General features: G+C 40.9%; 1 protein-coding gene and 2 long non-coding RNA genes across 8 annotated transcripts in view; 1 reads left to right on the top strand and 2 right to left on the bottom strand.

The window, feature by feature from the left end:
• LOC138958720 (FAD-dependent oxidoreductase domain-containing protein 2-like) overlaps positions 1-27,945 on the bottom strand; it is a 189,041-nt gene that overhangs the window by 8,880 nt on the left and 152,216 nt on the right. For 3 of the 6 annotated variants that reach the window (XM_070329973.1, XM_070329975.1, XM_070329974.1), the window contains 2 exons: positions 2,504-2,758; positions 268-406 (listed from right to left, as the gene is read on the bottom strand). In XM_070329973.1, coding sequence (XP_070186074.1) covers positions 268-406; positions 2,504-2,747 — 383 coding nt within the window. In that variant the 5' untranslated portion in view covers positions 2,748-2,758. The other 3 variants (XM_070329972.1, XM_070329976.1, XM_070329977.1) reach the window with 3 other exon arrangements.
• On the bottom strand, positions 6,849-9,750 carry LOC138958713 (uncharacterized). Its single transcript, XR_011453485.1, has 2 exons — positions 7,710-9,750; positions 6,849-7,282 (listed from the first exon to the last, which is right to left on the bottom strand). It is a non-coding gene; the product is annotated as an uncharacterized lncRNA (long non-coding RNA).
• Positions 16,181-16,931, top strand: LOC138958725 (uncharacterized). The gene is made up of 2 exons (XR_011453486.1): positions 16,181-16,310; positions 16,580-16,931. It is a non-coding gene; the product is annotated as an uncharacterized lncRNA (long non-coding RNA).

Here is a 27,945-nt window from a genome sequence, read left to right as displayed (position 1 = left end):
ATTACAGCATGACAATACATTTCCAAAGATTCTAATCAAGGAGTTACACAACAGCATGAAATAATTACCAGAGCTTACATAATGTGATGCGCAAAATAGCTAGCTTATAAAGAATTGATAAAATGATGATTATTAATTGGCTAATTTGCTGCAATTGTCATTTTTGTGAAGCATCGTCATGCATTTTCAAAGGCATGCATGGATGTGAAAAGAGGCAGAGAGACAGACAGACAGTCAGACAGACATAATGAAAAGTGCCATTCTTACCTCAAGAGCAGGGACTCATCGTCAGAAAGCAGGGAATTCCAGTCATGACGGAGATTGAATTCTTTGTTCGTTTTTCCTGTGTAGCGCTTGTTAATGCTGATAAGCGTTCGATGGCGTGGATAATCCACAAAGAAGCTACCTGTCAAAGAAAAAGATGTTATTACAAAAGTCATATCAAATGTTAAGATATTAAATCAAGTATGAAGAACTGAATGGGGTTGGTTTTTTTTGTTATGTCCTGAATGAACTCACAGGTTAACAAAATGAGGCACTCGAGATCATTTCTTTTGTTTGTGTGCTGATTCACCAAAATATCTCCATGTATGACACCAAGTGAGTTAATTGCTCAATTTGTGCGTGCGTGCGTGCATGCGTGTGTGAAAAGAAAAAAATTAACTAACAACTAATTAACCTGAAAGTATTGTCTACAAATTTAACCAAGAGCATTATATCCAGTCTACACCCACATAAATCCCGCAGTGGGGCACTGCAGTTATGAAATTAAAGGCCCCTCCTGTTTTTGGAACCGCAGGAGCTTTCTAGTTTGCTGTTAGGTAGATTTTTGGTTCCTCTTTCCTGTCATGCTCTCTTTTTCTTCATGAATTCTTTTCTTTTTTCTGCCTTCTTGCTCATTCACCTGTATTTTTTCCAAAAATCTCTTCTCTTGCCGCTTGTCTCGCGATTCATGTATAGTTTAATCTGTTAGTGTTCTGATGTAAGTCCAGCAGTAGATAGGTTAAGCCTATTTTAACATACTGGAAACTGGTAATCTTCCAGTAGGTATTAATTTAGTTTTACTAAAGCCTGCTGGGACACAAGTAATGGGTTAGTGCATTTGTAAACAGGAATCGCTTGACAAGTGGCCCCCTTCATCCCCCCCTTCCTCGTCCTGATATGGCTCTGCGTAGTCGGCTGGACGTTAAGCAACAAATAAACAAACAAACAAACAAACCCACATAAAAAAAAAGTACAAAGCAAACTGTAAGTGCGTCAAAATGAAAATATATAAGCTATAAAATTAAAAAACATAGAAAAACTGGTAATCTCCTATTTTGGAGAAAAGGAAAACAGTGTCCTTTTCTTGATTTTTTATTTTTTATTTTTTTATAAATTGCAATATTTTTTGTCTGTGCTACAATAAAACCCTCTTTTTAAAACCTAAAAAAAATACGAGAAAATCGGGAGGGAGACGAGGCAGTCTCAAAAGGGAGGAAAATGTGCAGGCATTATAGATCGAAAATCTGCAGAAAGCTATGGTCTTAAAAGGGGGTGGTCTTAAAAAGTGGGGATCTTAATAGCAGGGTCCCACTGTAACCCTATGATGCAAAATCTGCACTCCATGCTGTGTCAAGCACTTTCTAATAATGACTTTTTCATGTTGTAATTATGCAGCTGGTGCCTCTATCACAAAGGAACAAAAAATAATTTGCAACACTGTTCAACAATCAGAAATCAGACTGCTAGGATTTTTAGGATTATTTTCAGTTAACATCAGCCTCCTAATCATCCTCACCAGTGACCATGTCTTTCCTCTCACTTTCCTCTCATCTCTCCCTCCCACCCACCCCAATTAAACAAAAGAAGTCTCAAATTGCCTCTTGCCTAGCCCATGAGTTAGTCAAATATACAAACATCAGGTGGGATGCATGTTGGTGTAAGTGTATGAGGGGAGGGGAGAGGGGAGAGGGGAGGGAGGATGTCTGGTTATGTAAAGATTGAAGATGTTTTGACATTAGTTTTAAGACCTCCCAAAATCCTAGACAACCTGTCTTAAAAAAAAAGAGGGAGTCTTAAAACTGAGTCAAATTTACAGAGGTTATATGAACAGGACATTTAAAAAAAAGGTTGTCTTGAAAGGGGTGAAGTCTAAAATTGTGAGGCCTGAAAAGGGGGAGGGAGGGGGGGTGCACTGTGCCAAATTTCTTTGTTATGAAATTCATACAGACAACAAAATTCCATTATCTGCCTTGTGATAACTGCCTTGTGATACTCAGGCTGAGACGTACATGCCCGTACCTACATTATCAAAGACACCAATTCATATCAAACTCACACCAGCAGGTCAGAAACTTAAGAATGTTCAAGGTTACAAACAAATCTTAACCTATAGTTGGTAGGACTCCAACAGAGAGATTCACATATATATATATGCTCTTCATCTGTTTTAATTAATACACCATAAATTGTACATTGTACGTACTTTACAAATCACACATTTTATCTTCCATACACTCACCAGATGTATTAGAACGTTCAAAAATGATGTAATCCCGGTTGGCTTTTTCCAGAAAATGTCCTATTTGGAGCCCACCGGGGCCAGCGCCAATAACACAGTAGTCATGGTAGTGGTGAGGGTCAGAGGTTAAGGCAAAGGTCAAAGAGGTCAGCAGCAGCACACACAAAGAGGTCAACTGGAAGACTAAGGTCAAGGCAACAGCACTGGACGTCAGAGTTTTGGAAGGACAGCGGCTCAGTGTCATCTTTCTTCAGCCTGCAACATGCAACAACAACAACCCGGGATAAGTTTCCTGTTGAGTATTATGGATAATAGCTGTTGAGAAAGAGGTAACATACTTATTGTCAGTTCATATGATTAAGTAATTCACCACTGAATCACTAGGGAGAAAAAGGGAGTCCCTCAGAGTCCCTGAGCCCTCCATGATGGAACATAGTAAGAATCATAAGCTCTGAATTGAGAGAGAGAGAGAGAGAGAGAGAGAGAGAGAGAGAGAGAGAGAGAGAGGAGAGAGAGAGAGAGAGTGGGAGAGCGGGAGAGAGAGAGAGAGAGAGAGAGAAAGAAAGAGTGAGAGAAAAAGAGAGAAGAGAGAGACAGAGCGAGAGAAAGGGGGAGAGAGGGAGAGGGAGAGAGAGGGGGAGAGAGAGAGAGTGGGAGAGCAGGAGAGAGAGAGAGAGAGTGAGAGTGACAGAAAAAGAGAGAGAGAGAGAGGGGGGGGAGAGAGAGGGGGAGAGAGAGGGGGAGAGAGAGAGTGGGAGAGAGAGAGAGAGAAAGAAAGAGTGAGAGAAAAAGAGAGAAAGAGAGAAAGAGAGAGAGAGAGAGAGAGAGAGAGAGAGAGAGAGAGAGAGAGAGAGAGAGAGGTACAGGGTGACCAAAAAACAAGTGCAACCCATACAAATGCTAATACATGTAACTTCTACATCTATTGGTGTACATTAACTTTAGCTTATGCACCGGCCCCCGTTGCGCAGTGGTTAGCGCATCGGGCTGTGGGCCGGGAGGTCGTGGGTTCGAATCCCATCAGGGTCATGTGGGTTTTTCGGGCTACGGTCGGCTCCTACCCAGAGTGGAAGTGCTATGGTTCCTATGGGAAGGCTGGAATCACACAGCCGAGTGTCATTCACTTAACGAATGCGACTTTGAGGGTGCTCAGGTTCTGTATACCTGACCAACACCGCAGGTGCGGCAGTTCTCGGGCCTGGTTGACACCAGGATATCTTATGACAGTAAGCGTAGAGTGCTGCCCTGTCACGTAGTCTCAAACCAAATTGGAAATCCATAGCATCATCATTATAATCATCCTCATCTCATTAATCATCCAAAATTATAAATTGTCCTTGCTCTTGTGGCCCTTCATGCCCGGAGCTCTCATGGTGACCTTGGTCTCAGTGTTCCTGTTCCATCCTTCCCTGAATAGTACTTCTGCTGTCAGTCTTCAACGTGTGACGTTCTGGGGGGTCGACGGAGGGACATGGTGGCGGTCTGCTCTCTGGAGGGGGACCCTCACTCAGTCTGGCTCCGCGACTTAGCAGTCAATGTCGTTAGTAGGGGGATAGTAGGTAGTGGGCTGCGTCCGTTAGCTCGGGACAGACCCACTACTGAACACCGTCGAAGTGACTCAGCAGAAGTGCAGTGTCATCTTCCGAGGGTAGCCTACCGCAACGACCCAACATCCCTCCCTGGAGCGTCTGTAAAATTGACAAGTCTGGCAGCAGAACGAAATTCAGAGGTGGATGGAGCAGCGAGTGCAGGGACGGGGCGTCGTGAGAGCACACCGGGACAAGGAACAGGTGTTAGGAAGAAAAAAAAACAAAAAAACTTTAGCTTATGCATGACCTGTCCACAAAGTGGCAGGTTTGTAAGTTAAATGGTCTGACTTGCGTGCACCGGCTTTCAAAACAAGTTATCAAATTCGGGGATCGACTCGACAGAACGAGGTTTGAAAATGCCTAGCTGTGACTGCTTGTTCTTCAGGTCACCGATGATTTGGGGGGCGACATTCAGATAATCCAAAAGGTAATAGCAGCCTGGAGGGTTTAAATAAGGTAAGTATGGCTACCGCTCAATGTCAAACCTTGAGTTGAGTTGATCCCCGATCGAATTTGGAAACATTTTTTAAAAGTGCACAAAAGTCAGACCATTTGACCTACATAATTGCCTCTTTGTGAAGAAGTCATGCATGAGCTGAAGTTAATGTACACTAAAAGAAATAAAGCAATTCGGTCAACATTTGTATAAGTTATTAGCATTTGTGTGGGTTGCATTTTGTGGGCGGTCACCCTGTACAAACAGAGAAAGAGAGAGCTAGTCTTTGTCCACGGAATTCAACACACGTCTGCATCTTAGAGTAGATCTCGAGAAAGACGAAGTTTCAGCTGGAAAAAAAGAACACAAAAAAGACCAACACGGTTCGAGCTAGATAGAAAAAACACGATATCCCTAAACGCCAACGCAAATGAGGAAATGACGAGGCCAGTCACAAGTGCAACCCTGAAACGCTTCATTTCCTAAGGACCCACGTGACAGCAGTAATTGATGCTATTCCTAGGGCTACAGCCCTCGACCGCAGCTCCCGTAGTGAAAAAAAAGAACTAGGAACAAACAAAAAATACAAAGAAAATAAGAAGGAAAACAGTATTAACACAAAAACAAAAAAGCACAGAAAAAAGACAAATCAATTTTGGACGGTACGTGGCCTTACAAATCGAGTGCCCACAATAGCTAATCCAATCACATCAGTGTCAGTGAATCCGCAATTACTCATGCAACCCACACGTACGGACAAGAACCTTTCTAATAAAAAGAAGAGAGCAGAAGAGCAAGCAACACGAGTGTATAATACCCTTTCCTCAGCAGCCACACCACCCACCCATCATTTATCTCCGGCCCCACTCCGTCAATCCCTCTCTTCCCCTCCAACTTTCTAAACGCTCTCTCGGGCGTCCTGGTCGTTATTGTCCCATGCAGTTTGTGTACGTTGCGGGTTCTTTGCTTCACTGCATCAGCTCAAACATTGCAGTAGCTGATTTTCTCACCCCCACCCCCTCGTACCCCCAAACACAAGTATTTTCTCCACGGTACCCCTTTATCACCCCCACCTCCCGCCTCCTCATCACTCTGTTTCTCTCGGGTCCCGTACACCGCTCAAACCTCTCTCCCCCCCCCCCCCCCCCCCCACTCCCCACAACATCAACAAAAAAAAAGAGGGGAAAATGCCGATTCCTATTTTACGACTTCTCTCTTTTGAGTTATGCGGACTCAGCCTTGACGCACTAACCGATCGCTGCGGCATCCGAGAAAAACAGCGAGCAACTTTTATGACGTCAATTACCGTCATCATTACCACAGAAGTGAATCGCCACCGCAGCGCGACAAAAAAAGCTCGTTAAAAAGATTAAGCTAGCCTACGTCCATGTGTCTCTGCTGAAACCTCTCTCTCTCCCTCCCCCCCCCCCCCCACCCTCTCTCTCTCTCTCATCCCCCTCTCCCTTCAAAATTGACGCAAAAACTCCTGTTTTTGACCGCTTATGCGATCGACACCTGCATCAGTAAGAATAGCATAGCACACGAAATACGCAAGGTAGCTCAACAAAACAACATGTTCTGGGTAGATGATTCATTTGACTTTCTTGGTTTAAACAATGTTTTATTAAATCAAACATGGTACAACAATACAACGATAAACAATAGGGACACGAACTCAAGCGAACGCTTATATTACGCGCCCTACGTAGTTACAAATTAACAAAAATATGATGTCGGACAAACATTACTTATAAACTAATGGAACTATCTAAGTAAACAGCATAGTTGAAGCAAACCAAAAAGAACAAGAGAAAGCTAGCAGGAGGAAGAGGGGGAGGGTGGAGGTGGGACGAAAGAATGGTAGGTACATATGAAAGATGAAGGTGGTTAGCGCATACAAAAAGAATATACATAGTACATTGTAAACTGTAATCCAGTGGCAAATAAGCAGCAGTTCGCTGAATATATAATTGAAAAATGTATATAGAATACATGGCATGGATATGCGTACTGAGTCAAATTACCAAAAACGACCAGATTTACAGATAAACGATTGGACACTTTCAAAAATAAGCTTGTTGGTGCGAAGAGAAAGGTTTTCGCTACCATTTAACAATATTTCAACATGTCTGTAATGTACAGGTAGTGCATTTATTGTAGATAGGCGAGCGTCTACGTACAGAGGGCAATGTATCAAGTAATGGTCAGCTGTTTCGTGCAGGTAGCCGCAAGCGCACTGCGGATTATCCTGTAAGTGGCGTTTGCACAGGTCAGAGTTCAAGTTACTCATGTTTAGGCGCATTCTGCAGTGATGAATCTCTTCCAATCGTTTACCACAGTAGTAATAGGCAGGTACGTTATAATCAGGAATAGTTAGATAGTGTTTGAATTCGCTGATTGAGTTAGTTGTTTTGATGTTGTCTGGCAAGTTGTTCCAAAGGACAGTGGTAGATGGTATAAAAGATCGACGGTATAATTCAGTTTTGCAAGTGGGAACTCTTCTTTCTGATGGTCTTCTTCGGTGATAGGGGTTAACATCAGAAGTTAAAGGTGGCAAAAGTTGTGCTAAGTAATGAGGACATTTGCCAAATACCATCTTGTAATATAAAATTAGTTTGTGTCTGCTCCGTCTTTCTTTTAGGTTACAAAATCCGCTTTCTTTATACAGCTTTTCGTGGCTGGTGCCGCGTACACCACCGATTATAGTCCGAATGGCTTCCAAATGTAAATTTTCCAGTGCAGTTGACCAGTACTCTGTGCAGTTGTCCCATAGGATGTCTGCATAGTCAAAATGTGGAAGAACAAAGGATTTGTACATAGTTTCCAGACTTTTACGATTTAATCTGTATTTGTAATATCTTAAGCAATTAATTAAGAGGGTGACCTTTTTTACGATGCTTCTCACTTGGAAGTCCCATTTACAATTATTCTGCAAAATTACGCCAAGATGTTTATGTTGGTTCACGTTTTCCAAAACAATATTATTAAAAATGATTGGTTCGGTTGGTATATTATCACGTTTTATGTCTAACAATTCCGTTTTTGCTTCGTTAAATTTAACTTTCCACTGTTTTGCCCAGGTACTAATTTTATTTAGGTCTGCGTTCAAAGTCTGCGCTCGTCTAATTGGATCTTCTAAGGACATGGACATGCTCGTGTCATCAGCAAACAACTTTATAACAGATTCAATATCATTCACAATGTCATTAATATATATCAGGAATAACAAGGGGCCAAGAACAGAGCCTTGTGGAACACCTGCCGGGATACATTTTAATGCAGACTTAGCACCCTTAATAACAACAGCCTGATGGCGATTTGTTAAATAATCGTGAAACCATTTTAACAATTGTCCTCTTATTCCTGCTAGTTCCAGTTTATATAATAACCCTTTATGCCAAACTTTTTCAAATGCTTTTGACACATCACAAAAAACAGCTTGAGTGGTAATTCCCATATCGTAATTTACACAAAACTCGTCACAAATCGAAGCCAGCTGACAGATGGTAGAGTCACCAGGAATAAATCCTGACTGTGCAGGTGATAATATATTATTTCGCTGTAAGAAGGTGTAAACATGGCTGTGGACACATCGCTCCATTACCTTCCCAACACAACTTAATAATGAAATTGGTCGATAATTGTTACAACAATCGGCTGGGCCGGCTTTGTAAATAGGAGTGACATGAGCCGTCTTCCACAAACTAGGATATATACCTTCTCTAAGGCTTCTGTTAAACAAATATGTCAGGGGTTCTGCTATGGCGTCAACAGCAGCAACTAGAAGTCTATTGTGAATAAGATCCGGACCAGTGGCTTTACCTGTATCAAGGCGTTTAATAACCTCTTTAACCTCATCGACTGTAAGGTAAATCTCATTAAGTTCGCTGTCTAAAAAATCAGCTTGAGGCAAATTGTCGTCTGGGGTTTCAAGAACGAAATTATGTATGAAAAAATTGTTCAGAGCGTTGGCTTTTTCCTGGTTTGACTGGTAAATCTTGCCTTCAAAATTAATCGGAGGAATTTCATCAACACCAAGCCCTTTCTTGTCCATGAATGACTTTACCAACTGCCACCACTTTTTAGTACCAAAGGAACCTTGGTCGGAAATACGTTCGTCTAACTCAATATAAAATTGCTGGACTCTGTCTCTCTTAGCTGCTGTGACACGATTACGCGTCTGACGATAACTCAGCCAATCTTCTAAAGAATTACTCGTTTTTGCTCTCAGGTGAATTTGATCTCGCTCGTCGATTAACTTTAAGATGTCTGGGGTAATCCAGAGTGCGTCTTTGGGGCGTACAGTAACTTCTTTAACCGGCATGAACTGCTTTGCAACATTCATAAATGTTCTACTAAAATCGTCAATACTATCATTAAACATTTCATTTGTCACCATACCTGTCCAGTCAACTTGTGAAAGAGCGTTACAAAACCCTACTATATTCAATTTATCGTAATTGAAAATAGTTCGTTTGAAGGAGTTACTCACATTTACAGTACTTTTTAGTATCGCCCGTGGCACGCTGTGGTCGCTGCAAATTGGTGGCAGAACATCTACAGATTTAATTAGTTGTGGCGTTTGTGTAATTATGAGATCTATGCAGGTACTGCTTGTTTCAGTTATACGTGTGGGAACATCGACAAGTTGACAGAGCTGATATGAATGCAACATATTGAAAAAATTGTGAGAGGGAAAACTTATAAAATCAACGTTAAAATCACCACAAATTACAAACTTCAAAACCTGACTATTTACTTTTCTTAAACTTTCATCTACTAATTCCCAGTATTGAACATTTCCATTCGGTGGACGGTAGAATGAACCTATCAAAATACTTTCTTTATTCAATTTTATCTCAACCCACACGGCTTCCAGGCCGACGACGTTAAACTCAGGACGGGGTTTATGATACAAATAATTCTTTACATAAATTGCTACTCCGCCATAAGGATGGTCTGGACGGTCAAGTCGAATTGGGGGGCTAAAATTTGGAATCAATAATGAGGAATTATCATCAGAATGCGCTAGCCATGTCTCCGAAAGTGTTAAGACATCGTGCCGTTGAACTTCGGGCTGCAATAAGTTAATTTTATTCCTAAGGCTTCTGACATTAATGTGTACGACACTGATTTCATGCTCGTGTTCAGGACCTGGGTTCTTTTCTACATCACCTGATAAGTACAACTTCGATTGTACAAACGGAGTTACAAGACTTGACTGCTGGTCATTAAAATCAACATTATTAGTTTTTGCCAGCTTGGTGTTGTTTAATAAAGCTGACCAGCTTTTAACTTTCTTCTCGTATATATATATGTAAAAGTGGCAAAGTTTTGCCGATGTGATTTGTTGTCGATTTTGTATCGGTCCCTTCAAGTTTTGTGAGGTCGATTTTGAGGGTAGCCTTATTTGAGCGGCGGTCGCGTGATCAGTGTAAAAGAAATCTTGAATCCGAAAGGTGATCCAGATATTCATGAACGACCTTAAACGGCATAGACATTTTGAATTAAATGACACGGGAATTCATGCTTTAATTTAGGTGCGAAATTTGTTGCAATAATTTGTTGGCGAAGTTTAGTTCGATGGGTATCTTTTGGGATATGGGCTGGTGGCTGTTTCAAGAGACTGTGGCCTGTGCAGGTTTAACTGTACCTTGTCAAATTGGTGGGGAATTTCTACTGTTTTACGTTAGTGTCCACCCTCCACACATCTGTCCTACCGTAATCCAGCCATTTTTCAGTCATTTCTTTTCATAATAATTAATATCGAACCATATGAGATCTTTCCTGACCAAAGTTCGCACGCTGACCCATCGCTATGACAATTAGCAAGTGCTAAGAATTCAACGTTCTACATTCTAGGTCAAAGCTATTGGAAGGCATTCGATATATGATTGTTCAATCCTATGCTCTCTTATTGTTTTAAAACTTTTGGTCTGTGTAAATTAATAACACAAGGTTTACTTACAACCTGAAAATTCTAGCAATGACCTTGTCCTTGAACACAATCATGTCACATTTGAGGTTAATTAATAAATGAATTAAATCCAGCAGCAATTTAGGCAGACAAAGAACATGAGGACTTTCCCGCACTTTTTTTTCTTAGGGGTTGGTCTAGACAAGGAAAAAAACTTCATTTCCGAATCCCCAACCGAAGAAAGAACCTTTTTTTGACCTTTTAAATCCCCCCAAAACATCAATGAAAAAACTGGATTTTGCAGACTTTAGAAGAAAAGTTAACTCTTCTCTGACATCAAGGGGATACAGCTCTCATGATTTCCAGTCAATAAAGAAAAGCCACATGCGATATCCGTAAATAACAAAACAACAATCTTCAATTATTTTTTTCTTAAATAAACAAATAAAGTAAATGACCTACAAATCCTATTTTTTTGGCCCTGTCATCAGAAACCGATCCTTTTTTTTTAGGCCCTATTGTTTCAATTCTTTATGGCACACACCATAGAAAGAAACCCGAAGTCCCTTATTTAGGTCTTCAAACTTCTGTTATTCTGACCACAATATATTGGAGCATTGGATTTGGAATGAGGGAATCCTTTAGTATGTTGTCAAGGTGATGGTTAGAGCCCAACGTTTCCACACCTCACAATGAAACCTAGCCCCCTCCCCCTCTCTCTCTCTCACACACACATACACACAACAATAACACACACACACACACAAACAACAACACACACACACACAAACAACAACAACACACACACAACACACAGACAACAACACACACACTGTTCACAGAAAGACAGACAGAAAGATACAGTGTTCAAACAGGAATGATAGAACATGAAAACACCACTTTAAAGATCTATAAGTATAAAACATTAAACATTCTCACTATAGAAGTACATGTAGGAGAACAATGGATCGAGGAAGTCCCAGCTTAAAAACATCAGATAAAACTCACTGAACACAACAGTGGTACAGTTGTGCTGATATTGCGACACCTCCACAGTGATACAGTACGTAGAACAAGCACACATATATATGTATACTAACAGTAAAAGTATACACACAAGTTCCCATTCTACCTGGGCAAGAAGACAATTATCGGAGCTGTGAAATCATAACGGCATAAACTACCATGTTCAGCGAGAGCATTGTGAGCTTTTCCCCATGCAACTACACTAGCTAACACGTACCTGCTTCATTACGCTTCAGTAGAAAAGACAACCCCGTCTTTTGACGTAACGGTACAATAATTCTCAAAAGAAGGCAGTGAACATGTAATACATGCAAGCCCTGCAGCTATAACTTGTAAGAAGGAATCCTGATCGTTTGACACCTTACACTTCTAACGCCTACAAATACAAGCATGAATGTGCCGCTGTTATATTAACATGAATTCGAATTGAAACAGTTTGCATACAATGAAATAAAGGTGACTAAAATTGACTTGCACAAAGCTTCCTGGTCGGGTGTTTTGTTGTTCTTCTTCTAGGTCACACAAGCCCTAGGTCACAAAATACCAGGGTGTAATTTAAGCAAAGCCACAGGCACCCTATTCATAAATTTCCTTTGTTGGAAAATCCTGTATACCAGTACTGTACATAAATCCTGAATACATATATTGATTTTGTTATCAGGTAGTATCTATACCGTAGAGTCAGTCTTATTTAGAATGGCACTACAGCATACATCTAACTTAAAATATCTTTTATTGTGACATGAATGCTTACAGCAGCTGCTTTTATTGCAATAAGGCCAAACAAAAATATATGTTGGTTTAGGGTAACCCGACCCACCCTATTTTTTCCGACTGACCCTAAAACTTTTTTTTTCATTTCTCAAAATAAATATTTAAAAAAAAAACTCTGCCACATTTTGCGAACCATACCAAGACTAAAAATAAAAATTAAAATAAAAAGCTGACCTACCGACCCTATATTTTTTGGTCATGTTACCCTAAACCAACATATATTATTTTTGTTTGGCCTAATGATTAATTCACACACTGCTCGAGAAACACAAACAGTATGACATACTACACCATAATTACCAAGGCTGGGGTGATATATTCAACTTAGTCTACACTTTCTTTCTCTCCTGTTCTACTGTGAACTTGTTCATGTAAGTTGTAACTGCCCTGCCAACTTGACCAGTATCAGCTGAATTGCATAAAGGACTCATTGACAACTGAACTGTAACAATAACAGCCTGTTTCTCACTTCAGTTACTCCAAGTGTTATGTCAGAGTCATTGTAACCAAACTGTGAAAGGAATGTCATTTGCTTACATGGACATTCCAGTTTATTAATAAAAGATACCTAAGCTTCCTCGTTAAGTTGTTATAGTTAATAGTTATACAGAAAGTTCAGGTTAAAAAAAAAAGTTGACAGTTAAAACTAAGTAAAGTAATTTTCTGACTGCATGTGTATAGGCAGGGGCACTTAATTAGTACACATGTACAGACACATACACACACTGAGCATGCACAAACAATCACACAACTACATCCTGCAGTTCAAATGTATTTAACTAAAAGTGCATGCAAGGCTTTTACTTCTGTGTACTTGTAATGAAACACTGTTTTTTGCTTGAATGTTGTTGTTGTTTGTTTGCTTAACGCCCAGCCGACCACGAAGGGTCATATCAGGGCGGTGCTGCTTTGACATTTCACGTGCGCCACACACAAGACAGAAGTCGCAGCACAGGCTTCATGTCTCACCCAGTCACATTATTCTGACACCGGACCAACCAGTCCTAGCACTAACCCCATAATGCCAGACGCCAGGCGGAGCAGCCACTAGATTGCCAATTTTAAAGTCTTCAGTATGACCCGGCCGGGGTTCGAACCCACGACCTCCCGATCACGGGGCGGACGCCTTACCACTAGGCCAACTGTGCCGGTCCTTTTGCTTGAATAATAATAACCAAACGAACACAAAACACACACCCACACACTGGCAAAACAAGAGGAACAGGACAGACACTGAGGCAGTGATTGTGCTAACTGATAACTAACTTGTTGCCTTTAATTACAAACACCACCAAAAAACAAAACAAAAATGAAGCCTGCTAATTGATAAAGCCTATAGTCATACCAGAGGGTGTGAGCGCACCTGTTTGTGTGTGTATGTGTGACTGCATGTGTACATTTTCCCCCCAAAGACTTACAAGTGTCAGCTCTCTCTCTCTCTCTCTCTCTCTCTCTCTCTCTCTCTCTCTCTCTCTCTCTCTCTCTCTCTCTCTCTCTCTCTCTCTCTCTCTCTCTCTCTCCGTGTGTGTGTGTGTGTTGTGTGTGTGTGTGTGTGTGCGAGTGTGTTTCATGTGCGTGTGTGCCGATGTGTGTGTGTGTGTGTGTACGTGTGTGTGTGTCGAGAGAAAGATGGATGAGAGTGTGGTCAGGCGGGTGTTGGTGGGTGCATGGAGCTGAACTTACTTTAACAGTAACCTAGCCGATAAAAGATCAATCAGAAATGATGCAGCTAGAGCTAACCCAAATGAAAAAGCAAAACTAAAATGACAGAAATGAACATCTATCTGCCTACCAGGATGTAACTTTCTTCCGTAACTTCGCAAAATCAGAGCATGCGTCTTCAAAAGCCCTCGACGGCTCGAGCTTCATCGCAGAACAGTGACACTGACAGTGGTTCGCAGAACTCAGAAGTCCCACAAGAATCACACAGCTGAAGACAGAGCGATCGAGATGGAAAAACAACTTTGGCCTAAAATGTCCTCCTACCACAGGATGGCAATGAGACTGACAAAGACATGCGAAAATCTTGACGTAAAAGTATGACGTAAAGAGTCCGATTATACAGGAAACAGAGACGAGAGGTGTTATAAACAAAACGTGACCGACACCAGCGGCGTTCTGCGACAAATCTCCCCACTTTGTCTACATTTGTGTTGTCGTGGATGAAAGAAACAAAGCTCTGTACAACTTTCCGCAACTTACTTTTCGTCTGTCGAGGAGATCCGGGTGCGTTTGATGAGAGAAGAAACTTCTCATCGTAGTTTGGCTGGCAGACCTTCCTGCCCAGTCGATCCCGGAAGTTTTGCTTTTACGTAAAGTTCTTTGCGCGTGCGCCAAAAATGTGGGAGGGGCAGGATTTAGCAGCGGCACTGTGCCGGTGCCCCCGTTAAAACTGTCTACTGGTTAATCGGAGCCGGACTAAACTGTCCCTCTACCCAGGGGCGGATCTGGGTTTTGAAAGGGGGGGGTGCAAAGTTCTTTTTTTTTTTTTTTTTTTTATCTTATCAGCGAAGGCGCGAAGCGCCGAACCGATGGCGCGAAGCATGCCCCCCTGGAATTTTTTTTAAAAAGGAAGCAAAATTGTGCAATCTGGTGCAATCTGAGCATGTAAAGTGCTATTTTCAGGTGATACATTTTTCTTCTTTTTTTTTTTTCTTCTTTTTTTTTTTTTTTTTTTTTTTTGTCCCGCTGGGGGGGGGGGTGCAATTGCACCCATTGCACCCCCCCCCCCCCAGATCCGCCCCTGCTACCCTACTTTCATCCCCCTCCTCTCTCATTCCCAATCGCTGTGAAACACTGAACCCATCACATACGTATGTGCTCCACCGGTTATAGAAAGGATATGGCATGGAACATCGGACTTTATCAATGTTTAGAGGTTACTAGCTAGGTCTATGAAATCCCTGTGGACTGCTTGGTCACACAAGTTCTGGAGAATGTACCCCTGTCAATCTAGAAGAATCACAGTAATTGTCCAAAATTCAGCTTGAAACAACACTTGCTACATGCAAGCATTCCGCTGGCAGCCGGGATAGTGATCTAAGCCGAAACTGAAAGCCCGAGTGTGTCAGTGAGTTGTTGTTGTTACACCCCCGGTATAGGGGTGTGTATAGGATTCGGTCGATGTGTTTGTTTGTTTGTTTGTTTGTTTGTTTGTGTGTTTGTGTTCGCATATAGATCTCAAGAATGAACGGACCGATCGTCACCAAACTTGGTGAACAGGTTCTATACATTCCTGAGACGGTCCTTACAAAAATTGGGACCAGTCAAACACACGGTTAGGGAGTTATTGGTGGATTAAGATTCTACAAGGACTTATAGAGGGACATATTAATGGTCAAAGGGAAATAACCTTCTCAGTTGGTGGCAGTGAGAATGGTTATTTCTCTTTGACCAACGGGGGTGTTTTTCCTACCTCGTTGTTGTTGCTTAACGCCCAGCCGACCACGAAGGGCCATATCAGGGCGGTGTTGCTTTGACATATAACGTGCGCCACACACAAGACAGAAGTCGCAGCACAGGCTTCATGTCTCACCCAGTCACATTATTCTGACACCGGACCAACCAGTCCTAGCACTAACCCCATAATGCCAGACGCCAGGCGGAGCAGCCACTAGATTGCCAATTTTAAAGTCTTAGACCTATGACCCGGCCGGGGTGTTACGACTCAACTCCAAACAACTCTTGTTTAGCCGAGACTGAAATATTTTGTTGCACCATTAGGGTAAGAGTCTACGAGACCTTGGAGACGAAGTAATGACGTCACTAGTATGAGAATCTACATGTTGGATCAACGTCATTACTGCGTCATTAATATGCGAATTTACGTAACTCATGGAGTTGCATCGTGGGATGAAAACAGTTATTTGGAGGAAGGAAACGTGAACCGCTAACCATTACGGTCACTCTATTTGCCGGGTACTGAGAGGCTACAAGTGGGGAACAAGAATCCTGTGTAACCACCGATGAAAAGCCGCCTGCACCTAACCTACCATCCCAAGGCCTGAGATGTAACCCGCAGCCGCACAGACTCGTAGAGTAGTGTCCGGAAAGGAGCATCAAGAGGTAAGGTGTCGTTGTAATATCGAGCGTCCATCTAGGAACAGCTATTATACACTCACATCCATGTCGCATATATTTGTTTTAGAATGTTTAATGAAGTTAATCATAAACGTACATGCTGCAAGTTAGTTCGGCATATAGATCTAGTATTTTATTCAGTAACCATGCTTGGTTTGTCTGCGAACTGCCCGACATGAAGATAGGGCAAGAAATCAAAATTAACCTTGATCCTAGGATACCGTTGTTAATAACAAGTATTACCTTTGATCCAGGGGTTCGAGCGTCTGGGATCCGCTGGGATAAGGGTGAACTAACCAAGCTACGCCACCAGTGTGATCCACCAGCGAGGAGCAAAAGGAGTTTGTCTACTAATTATCATCATCATCCAGTGATCTGCATCAAGTTCGTCACTGCTACGGTCATCATGTAAATCCAGGCTTCCATCAGGACATTCGGACTTTGTAACTAACCAGCCCATTTAAGATAAGTCCAGTTCGACATTAAACTAGCTGTCAATGCAAGAACAATTAACTATGAACGCAAATTCGTTAGATCTAAAATAGAAATAGTTTGTTAAAGAATCCGGAAATATTACCAACCAATAAATTTATTCATTAATCTAAATCATCAGTGTCTTACGAGATTGATTTGAAGCATGACTGTTGTAAAGTATTGAATATAACTTTGGTGTGTTCTTAGATATTGTATATCTAAAACACAAGGTAAAAAGTGGAACTGCAACACGGGGTTCGAACCCAGGACCTCCCGATCACGGGGCGGACGCCTTACCACTAGGCGTGTCAGTGAGTGTGTGCCACGGTATGTCAGTGTGTGTGTCAGTGTCACAGTGTGTGTGTGTGTACACACAACACAGGGGCGGACGAGGGGGGGGGTGCACAGGGTGCAGGTGCACCCCCCTCCAGCAAAAAAAAATAATAATAAAATTTGGAAAGCTGATTCTATGACCATTTATAAGTTCAAATGGCACCAGATGGCACCATTTTGCTTCTTTGGGCCAAAAAATTGTCCGGGGGGGGGGGAGGGCATGCCCCCGGACCCCCCTAGCAAATTCGGGCGCTTTGCGCCCATCACATTCACTTTCGATTCAAAGTGCACCCCCCCCCCCCCTTACAAAGCAACTGATCCGCCCCTGACACACACACACACACACACACGCACACACACGCACACACATCTTATCATAGAAGACATAGCCTACATACTCAAAGAAAAAGTTTCACAGACAGAAACGTCATTGGAACCAGAGATTCTTTAAACACAACCACGCAACGCGTGCCAAAAATCCAAACCACATAGTCGCTAAGATCTCATGGCGCTCCACCAATTCATTGAGTCAGTCATCGAGACATGACAGCCACATGACAACCACGGTGACCGTGTGTGCGTGTATGTGTGTGTGTGTGTGTGTGTGTGTGTGTGTGTGTGTGTGTGTGTGTCTGTGTGTGTGTCTGTGTCTGTGTGCGTGCGTGTGCGTGCGTGAGTGTACGCGCATGGCTGTTGTCGTGGTTGACATTATTGTATGTATACTTTCTGTACCCACAAGTACATTTATCCTACGATTGACTTAGACTATTTTCCTTCGATTGACTTACTGTGTGGGTGAGTGCATAGGCATAGTTGTTGTTATGGTTGTATTCTTATTTGTATCTTTTTGTATCCATGAGTACACCTATCTAACGCTTCTATGTGATACAATATATCTTATATATATGTACAAACACCACTGTAAATGCCCACCAAGATACCTAGTTCGTCTGATTTGATTGTATTCGCATTGCTGCTCAAATTCAACTCTACCCTTGACTTTCATGAACACCTTTGTTTGTGATCGTACTTCATTGTTGCTGTTCTCCTTTCTGTTGGTTCTTTGCGAGTTTTCCATATTGTTTATATTTACTTTCTTTTCTAGTTTTTCTTTTAAAGTTGCTTTTTCACTTAGACATATCGCTCTGTTCCAATTTATACACTGAACGTAATCCTAAAAATGTCATTCCTACTTAGAACTTCGATATTTCTGCTCTGTTCACCCAACTGTCCTCTTTCTCCTTTCCTGATGGAGACATTTTTTTCTCCGTCCAAGAGTGTGCTTCCTCCGAGAGACCAGTGTGAACGATCGCCACCGCTTCTGGCCCCGTCTCCTTTTGTGTTCCTTAGCGAAACTGTGACATAATGTTTGTATCACTAGCTTGTTACAGGGCCAGAATCGGGGGTTATCACTCAATAGCGGTCGGCCTGTCCAATAAAAAATTAAACTTTCTGAATATTTCAAATATTTACTCTTTTCTCGCATTGCTTTTTATGGGCAAAGAAGGCTATCCTCTTGCGTTGTTACTCCATTGTTTATCTAACCAAACATTCTTTAAATCGCATCTACTCGGTCGAAAGACAGCCCCATCCAAGAATGTGACACAACAAGCCGAATCTATTAAACCACGTAATCAACTTACCCACATTGCACCAGTTAGCGTATCCTTCTTCTATATAATACTTATTAACCTTGCCAGCTATCTGATCTGCCTTGCTGGCGACATTCACCCGAACCCTGGACCGTCACGAACTAAGAAACCTAGCGAGCTATCTGTTATACACATAAATGCTAGAAGTATCAGAAACAAATTAGATATAATAGAAACAGAGACTAGTACCCACGATATTATAACGATCTCAGAGACATGGCTTTCGGAGACCACGTCTAACGACGACATTCATCTTGAAGGTTATCACCCCCCAATTCGTAAAGACAGACCTAACGACCCCCACGGCGGGGTAGTAGTATACGTGAAAAACACTCTTGTGTGCAAACCAAGGCATGACCTTCTGATCCCCCAGCTTGAGGCCGTATGGGTTGAAACTAGATTAAACCAGGATACGTTGTTAATAGGTACATTTTATAGGCCGCCTAACTCTAATGTAGAATACTGGAAACTCATCGATCAGTCAATTAAAAATGTCGCCGCTTCAGAGCATATGTTTATTATTCTTGGTGATTTCAATTCAGATTTTACAAACAACCCGTCGCAGCATCTTCTTGATATTATCACTCTAAACAGTCTACAACAACTAGTTACACTTCCGACCCGCGTTACAGAAACAACATCGTCATGCATTGACCTTATTCTTACCTCGAGTGTAGACATCGTGCAAAGCATTAACGTTCTACCCCCTATTTGCAGCGACCATTCTGTGCCATGTGCGACAATTAAGAAACACATACATAAAACTCCTGCATCTAAAAGAACAATATTTAACTATTCCAAATTAAACAAAGAAAAATTCCTTACCGAACTGAGGAAAATCGACTGGATGAGCATTGCAACGCTACACACTGTCAACGAAGCAGCCAGGTCATTTTCCGAAAAGCTGTTAAGTGTCGCAAGACTATGCATGCCAGTAAAGACAATAACTGTTCGCGATCAAGACGCACCATGGATGACAGAGGAAATTATAAAACTACGCGACAAAAAAAGATCAGTTCACGATACAGCAGTGCGACTAAACACACCTGAGGCCTGGGAACACTTTCGTATGACTCGCAATAATTATACTGACACAATTCGAAATCGGAAATTAGAATATATAAAAGAATTAGACAAAAAAGTATCCAGTGGAGATAACTTTGGTACTAAAAATTGGTGGAAACTAGTTAAATCATTCTTATCAAAGAAAGGATCAAACCCCAATGAAATTCCTCCTTTGACGTCAAACGGAACAACCTACTATACTAACCTAGAAAAAGCAAACTTGTTCAACGACTTCTTTATCCAACAGTCCATTGTCGAAGACGATATGTCAGACATTCCTGAAGTACCAAGGCTTCCTTGCAGAATAAACACTCTCACACTTTCAGTAGAAGAAGTTATAAATACGATTAACAAACTAGACAAAACAAAAGCAGTCGGTCCAGACGAAATCCACAATAGAATTTTAATTGAGAGCTGCGAAGTGATTTGTGACAGCCTAACTGCACTGTTTAATCGGTCTTTACGTGAAGGACTTTTTCCGTCAGTTTGGAAAATAGCCCACGTTTCACCAGTTCATAAAAAGGGAAACAAAGATACATGTAGTAATTATCGTCCAATCTCCCTCCTAAGCTGTGTTGGCAAAACACTAGAGAAATGCATACAAATTCATGTCTTTGACTACTTAACACAAAACAATATCATTACAGAGTCGCAGTCCGGTTTCATCCCTGGAGACTCAACTGTTTACCAGCTTCTTACAATATACAATGACATATGCAAATCACTCGATAATAGAATAACTACCCAAGCAATCTTCTTTGATATATCCAAAGCATTCGATAGAGTTTGGCACCGGGGCTTATTGCATAAACTCGAAGCCGTTGGAATTAATGGGCCATTATTAAACTGGTTTACAGACTACCTAACAGATCGAAAGCAAGCAGTTGTATTAAAAGGCAGTAAATCAACTTATCTTCCAGTAGTAGCGGGAGTTCCTCAAGGATCAGTGCTTGGACCTTTGCTTTTCCTAATTTATGTAAACGACATTGTACGTGACATAGAATCTACGATTAAGCTTTTTGCTGACGACACTAGCATGTACTTGTCTTTAGCCAATCACAACATCCGTGCCGAAATTTTAAACTCAGATCTTGAAAAAATTGTAAATTGGGCAGAAACATGGAAGGTAGCATTTAACCATGCAAAAACTGAATTGGTGAACTTTTGTACACAAAGAACCCCTGATATCGCAGATCTAAACTTTGGCAATACCATCCTTGAAAGTTCCCAAAATCACAAACACTTAGGAATAATAATACAAAACAACTGTAAATGGGATGAACATATAAAATCTCTTGTTGCAAAGTGCAGAACTCTCGTAGCTTGCTTGCGTACATACAAATATAGACTGAGTCGAAAATCATTGGAAATTATGTTTAAATCCTTCATTCTACCACACTTTGATTATTGCGACATAATATGGGACAATTGTAGCAAAACCCTAACAGATGAACTCGAAAAGTTAAACCTAGATGCAATACGAACAATCATCGGAGCTGTCCGCGGAACCAGTCACTTTAAGCTTTACGGAGAATCTGGACTCCAATCATTATCTGAAAGGCGTAACCGTCATAAACTAACAATGTTCCATAAAATTATTCACGACAAGACCCCCCCATACCTACAAGCAGCACTCCCACCTCTCGTAGCAGCCAACAACCCCTACCACAGACGCCGCCCCTTAGAACGAAGTATACCCCCACATCGAACAGAAACGTACAAAACATCCTTTTTTCCTTCGACAACAGTACTCTGGAACCAACTACCTGAACAAATACAGTTAACTGACTCCCTCGGGGAATTTAAACATTACTTAACAAAAGACGACACACACATTCCCGTTTACTTCTACAGTGGCAGTCGACAAACACAAATAATCCACACAAAAATGAGACTTAATATTAGTGATCTAAAGAAAGACTTAGTTGAGCGACACCTTGCGGAAAACAGCGTATGCGACTGTGGTGATGGAACAGAAACTGCAACACACTTCTTACTAGAATGCCGTTTACACTTAGCTGCAAGAAACAACACAATCAACAAACTAACCAACAACCTCATACACACAGATATTCTACTTCATGGAAACCCCTCCTTGCAAACAAAAATTAACAAAAACATCTTTTTAACAGTGCAGGAATTTATTGGACAGTCCGGCCGTTTCGAACAGATAAACATGTAAAGTGAAAGCAAAATCGACACGTCTACTCGTCTCTCTCTCTCTCTTTAAGCTTTCTCTCTCCCTCTCTCTCTCTCTCTCTCTCTCCCTCTCTCTCTCTCTCTTTCTCTCTCTCTCTCTCTCTCACTCCCCCCCTCTCTCCCCCTCCCTCCCTCCCTCTCTCCCTCCCTATCTCTTACTCGCAAACACCATAAATATTATATATGTATTCCCAAACGGATTTTTATTTTGATGTACAATTTTCATTCAATTTTCTTTTCATGTTTGCAAGCTTTTCATTTAAACTGTACAATAGCCGCCATTTATATTATATGTAATTTTCTAGAAATAGTGAACACCACTATAAGCATTATGCTTGTTGTTGTTTACTCAATATGCGTTTTTTTGTAAATAATGCACAAACGTTAAATAAAACAGTTTAAACCAAACCACATAGTCATTTAATGGTTTGAAACTGGCAAATAAAGCCTCACCAAACAGGAGCCAGAAAAGCATCACTGCGCTGGTTGTGTACGCGTCACCACTCCGTCTCTCGGTAATTATGCTCACACTCGTGCTACCTACGTTGATTAACCCCTTATCCTGTCCCGTCTGCTCGAATTCCCAGTCCCGGAGATTTTAAATACATCTAAAAGTCCCCGGAGAAACGGACTAATTCACTTTTCGACCGTAGGAGAGGGGGAAATACTCTATACAAGGACGTACTGCTTCACATCACAGTGGTTTTTATCGATTAGTTCTTCTTCCGGAGCTTGTCAGTAATGACTGTGCTTCTGTCTATCTCTCTGTCTGTGTCATTGTTTGTCCGTTTTTTATGGGTTTTTTCCTGTCTGTTTGTTCGTCTCTCTCTTGACAGGTTTTGTGTATCTGTCTGTCTACGTCTGTCAATGCCTTGTCTGTCTATCTGTATAGATCTAGAATTGTTTCTGCATATCCCAATCTTTATTTCCCCTCTTTCTCTGTTTCTCTTTAATTGTTTGTCTGTCGACTTCGCTTGTTCATTCCAATGCTTGTTATTTTCTCAGGTGCCAGATCGAGAAAGGTTCCGTATAACTCTCGCTTACTCCATTACACTGACATGTCGTATGCATTAAGAGCGCTTACTTCCCTTTGGTTATTTGATATCTTAAAGGCTGCCATATTCGTAGCGTTCATTAATTAATTCATATTGTTTACATGTGCCAATAATGCTATAAAACTGTACCTAAGGGGCTATAATAACGATTGGCAGTAGCTTTCGAACACAGAAAAAATTATTTCAGTATTGCAAAGTGGTGTTGATAGTGTCGAATGTAAACAGAACAGTCTCAAAGTGAAAGTGGATGTTTTCCGGAAATTGCGAAGTTAAAGGCCAACATCCGCGGGAATTTTTCTCCTGGAGCGACCTAAACTTGAACCCGTCGCTATTCTTGCATGTCTGTTTACTTCGTGTTGCACGCAAAAATTGAGCGACTTCCTTGCCGCGTGGATTGACGAAGCTGTTTTATACTCGTGACTGAAAACACTGCAGTGCGTGCAGTTTTATTCTGTGGGTTCGACAGATTGACTAAATGTTGTAATTTCGCTTTCACGAATCAGGAACCGACAAGGAATAAGATGAAAGTGTTTTTAAATTGATTTCGACAATTTAATTTTGATAATAATTTTTATATTTTTAATTTTCAGAGCTTGTTTTTAATCCAAATATAACATATTTATATGTTTTTGGAATCAGAAAATGATGGAGAATAAGATGAACGTAAATTTGAATCGTTTTATACATTTTTAAATTTTTTTATTTTACAATTTTCAGATTTTTAATGACCAAAGTCATTAATTAATTTTTAAGCCACCAAGCTGAAATGCAATACCGAAGTCCGGGCTTCGTCGAAGATTACTTGACCAAAATTTCAACCAATTTGGTTGAAAAATGAGAGCGTGACAGTGCCGCCTCAACTTTCACGAAAAGCCGGATATGATGTCATCAAAGACATTTCTCCAAAAAAAGAAAACAAGTCGCGTAAGGCGAAAATACAATATTTAGTCAAGTAGCTGTCGAACTCACAGAATGAAACTGAACGCAATGCCATTTTTCAGCAAGACCGTATACTCGTAGCATCGTCAGTCCACCGCTCATGGCAAAGGCAGTGAAATTGACAAGAAGAGCGGCGTAGTAGTTGCGCTAAGAAGGATAGCACGCTTTTCTGTACCTCTCTTTGTTTTAACTTTCTGAGCGTGTTTTTAATCCAAACATATCATATCTATATATGTTTTTGGAATCAGGAACCGACAAGGAATAAGATGAAAGTGTTTTTAAATTGATTTGGACAATTTAATTTTGATAATAATTTTTATATATTTAATTTTCAGAGCTTGTTTTTAATCCGAATATAACATATTTATATGTTTTTGGAATCAGAAAATGATGGAGAATAAGATAAACGTAAATTTGGATCGTTTTATAAATTTGTATTTTTTTTTACAATTTTCAGATTTTTAATGACCAAAGTCATTAATTAATTTTTAAGCCACCAAGCTGAAATGCAATACCGAACCCCGGGCTTCGTCGAAGATTACTTGACCAAAATTTCAACCAATTTGGTTGAAAAATGAGGGCGTGACAGTGCCGCCTCAACTTTCACGAAAAGCCGGATATGACGTCATCAAAGACATTTATCAAAAAAATGAAAAAAACGTTCGGGGATTTCATACCCAGGAACTCTCATGTCAAATGTCATAAAGATCGGTCCAGTAGTTTAGTCTGAATCGCTCTACACACACACACACACGCACGCACGCACACACGCACGCACATACACCACGACCCTCGTTTCGATTCCCCCTCGATGTTAAAATATTTAGTCAAAACTTGACTAAATATAAAAACGTTCGGGGATATCAATCCCAGGAACTCTCATGGAAAATTTCATAAAGATCGGTCCAGTAGTTTGGTCTCAATCGCTCTACACACCATATATCCGGCTTTTCGTGAAAGTTGAGGCGGCACTGTCACGCTCTCATTTTTCAATCAAATTGGTTGAAATTTTGGTCAAGTAAAAAAAAATTTTTTTTTATAAAACGATTCAAATTTACGTTCATCTTATTCTCCATCATTTTCTGATTCCAAAAACATATAAATATGTTATATTTGGATTAAAAACAAGCTCTGAAAATTAAAAATATAAAAATTATTATCAAAATTAAATTGTCGAAATCAATTTAAAAACACTTTCATCTTATTCCTTGTCGGTTCCGGATTCCAAAAACATATAGATATGATATGTTTCGATTAAAAACACGCTCAGAAAGTTAAAACGAAGAGAGGTACAGAAAAGCGTGCTATCCTTCTCAGCTCAAGTACTACCCCGCTCTTCTTGTCAATTTCACTGCCTTTGCCATGAGCGGTGGACTGACGATGCTACGAGTATACCTCACGCCGGAACCTCGGCTGTACCCGCGGATAACCGCAGGCTCTGCAGACTGTTCACCGCAGACAGAAATTGTCAACACGAGTGGTGAGTGTCTGCAAAAAATCGTCTCTGCTTTCTCTAAAATGACATATCATTACAAAACTATTGTTTGTACTTCAACCTAAGGTATTATAGCACCCTACCATCGATTTAATTTTTTCCTTTCGTTCGTATGTGAAGGCTGAGCTTCGAGTATTTGTGCATTTCCTGTAAAAAGTGCCAAAATTCTGACTTTACACATTTATTACGGAAATCCAAGCTTATTAAACAAGTTGCAGAAGTCAGAATTTTGGCACTTTTTACAGGAAATCCACAAATACTCGAAGCTCAGCCTTCACATACGAACGAAAGGAAAAAATTAAATCGATGATAGGGTGCTATAATACCTTAGGTTGAAGTACAAACAATAGTTTTGTAATGATATGTCATTTTAGAGAAAGCAGAGACGATTTTGTGCAGACACTCACCACTCGTGTTGACAATTTCTGTCTGCGGTGAACAGCCTGCAGAGCCTGCGGTTATCCGCGGGTACAGCCGAGGTTCCGGCGTGTATACGGTCTTGCTGAAAAATTGCATTGCGTTCCGTTTCATTCTGTGAGTTCGACAGCTACTTGACTAAATGTTGTATTTTCGCCTTACGCGACTTGTTTTTTCTTTTGTACATTCTCAGCAGAATTCTTTTAGTTCAACCCAATGTACTGCCCAGATAACATCTGTACCACGTTCTATGATGTTTTGGATACATAAATAACAAGTCGCGTGAAGCGAAATTATAAAAAACGCTGGCGCTGGACCCGAGTACTCTTCAGACTGGCTCGCTCCCCCAGTATGAAAGTTTTTGTCTTGTGCACGTGGATTAAAAAAAAAAATTAAATTTATTTTTTATTTATTTTACACAATTAAAAAAATTATTAGAGTAAAATAAAACATTAAAACGTTCATAATAAACAATAGTAAACAAGAATTTAAAAAAAAACCACAAAAAAACATAGACCACACATGCCAGGAATCGAACCCGGATCACTTTGGCCATAGGCGGACGTGCTACGACAACTTTACCAGAGGTGTGCGTTTGAATCACTGTGTCCCTGTCGCTCTCTCTCGTGCTCTCTGTCTCTCTTTCAGTCTCACCGAGACAAAACACTGCATTGTAGTTTCTTTGCCGAGACCAAATCCCCACCCGCTGCTGCGCTGGCTTGCTTGCAAATCGTCTCGCATGCGATACGCATGCTTTTCTCGTGATCGGCGGTTCTTTTTGGCGAACTGCCTCGGGTTCAAGTTTAGGTCGCTCCAGGAGAAAAATTCCTGTGCATGTTGGCCTTTAACGCAATACGCTACCGCGCTAATCTGGCGTGTCAATATCACTACGTTTTGCACGTGGGAGGTGAGCGATTTCCTTCACGCGGGGATTGACGAAGCTGTACTGTCTGTGTTGACGGTCTAAAAATAGCCCTAAACGTAGCAATAAAGAATTAATTATTTCTCGTAATTGGTAAGGACTTCAAACTTAAAACATTGCAGGAAGCTTAATTTATACATCCCCGCAACGATGGGAAAAGCCCTGAAAGTAATTAAACTAATTAAATAGGACTATATGTCAGCCTTTAACAACTCTCTGCCTCATTTCGTTTACGAAAATAAAATGAAGCAAGGAGCTATTACTTATCAGTTACACGATACCATGGAAGTTATAAATAGTCAGAGCAAGATTAGAATTTTGTTTTTCTCATAAATTTAATACAAGAAATCTATTAAATGAAATTAAAGTGCTATATGCCATAGTATTATTAGCGTCAATGTGTTTGCTCTCTTTTTCTCTCGCCTCTCCCATCTCTCTCATTGTGTATGTGGGCGTGCGTAAAACGTAAGTGCATAAGTGCGTGCATAAGTGAGTGCATATATAAGTGATTAAGATCGTACATGCGCGTGTTTGTGTATGTGTGTGTGTGTGTGTGTGTGTCTGTGTGTCTGTGTGTGTGTGTGTGTGTGTGTGTGTGTGTGTGTGTGTGTCTGTGTGTGTGTGTGTGTGTGTGTGTGTGTTTGGTACTCCGAAAATCATGCGTTTGTGTTCTCGCTTTCCTCCGTATAAATTGATTTACATAGATCAATCTTTCATTGGGTTATGTGCTATGTTATACATCCATAATTGACAGATAACTGGCAGTACATCAATATCCAAATCAAAACCACTTTTCGGCAGGATTTGCCTCGGAACGCGCGAAGAAAAGAAAACCCATTATCTCTGCAAAATAACAGCTGTCGAACGCACGTTCAAACAAGTCGCGTAAGGCGAAATTACTACATTAAGTCAAGCTGTCGAACTCACAGAATAAAACTGAACGCACTGCATTTTTTCACCAAGACCGCATACTCGTAGTTTCGTCAGTCCACCGCTCGTGGCAAAGGCAGTGAAATCGACAAGCCAGAATAGTGCAGTAATGGTCGCGCTGAGCGGGATCAGCACGCTT

The sequence above is a fragment of the Littorina saxatilis genome, linkage group LG2, assembly GCF_037325665.1.
Source record: "Littorina saxatilis isolate snail1 linkage group LG2, US_GU_Lsax_2.0, whole genome shotgun sequence".
Taxonomy (NCBI): domain Eukaryota; kingdom Metazoa; phylum Mollusca; class Gastropoda; order Littorinimorpha; family Littorinidae; genus Littorina; species Littorina saxatilis.
The sequence above is the reverse complement of the archived record's forward strand: the minus strand, read 5'-3'. Positions and strand labels throughout refer to the sequence as shown.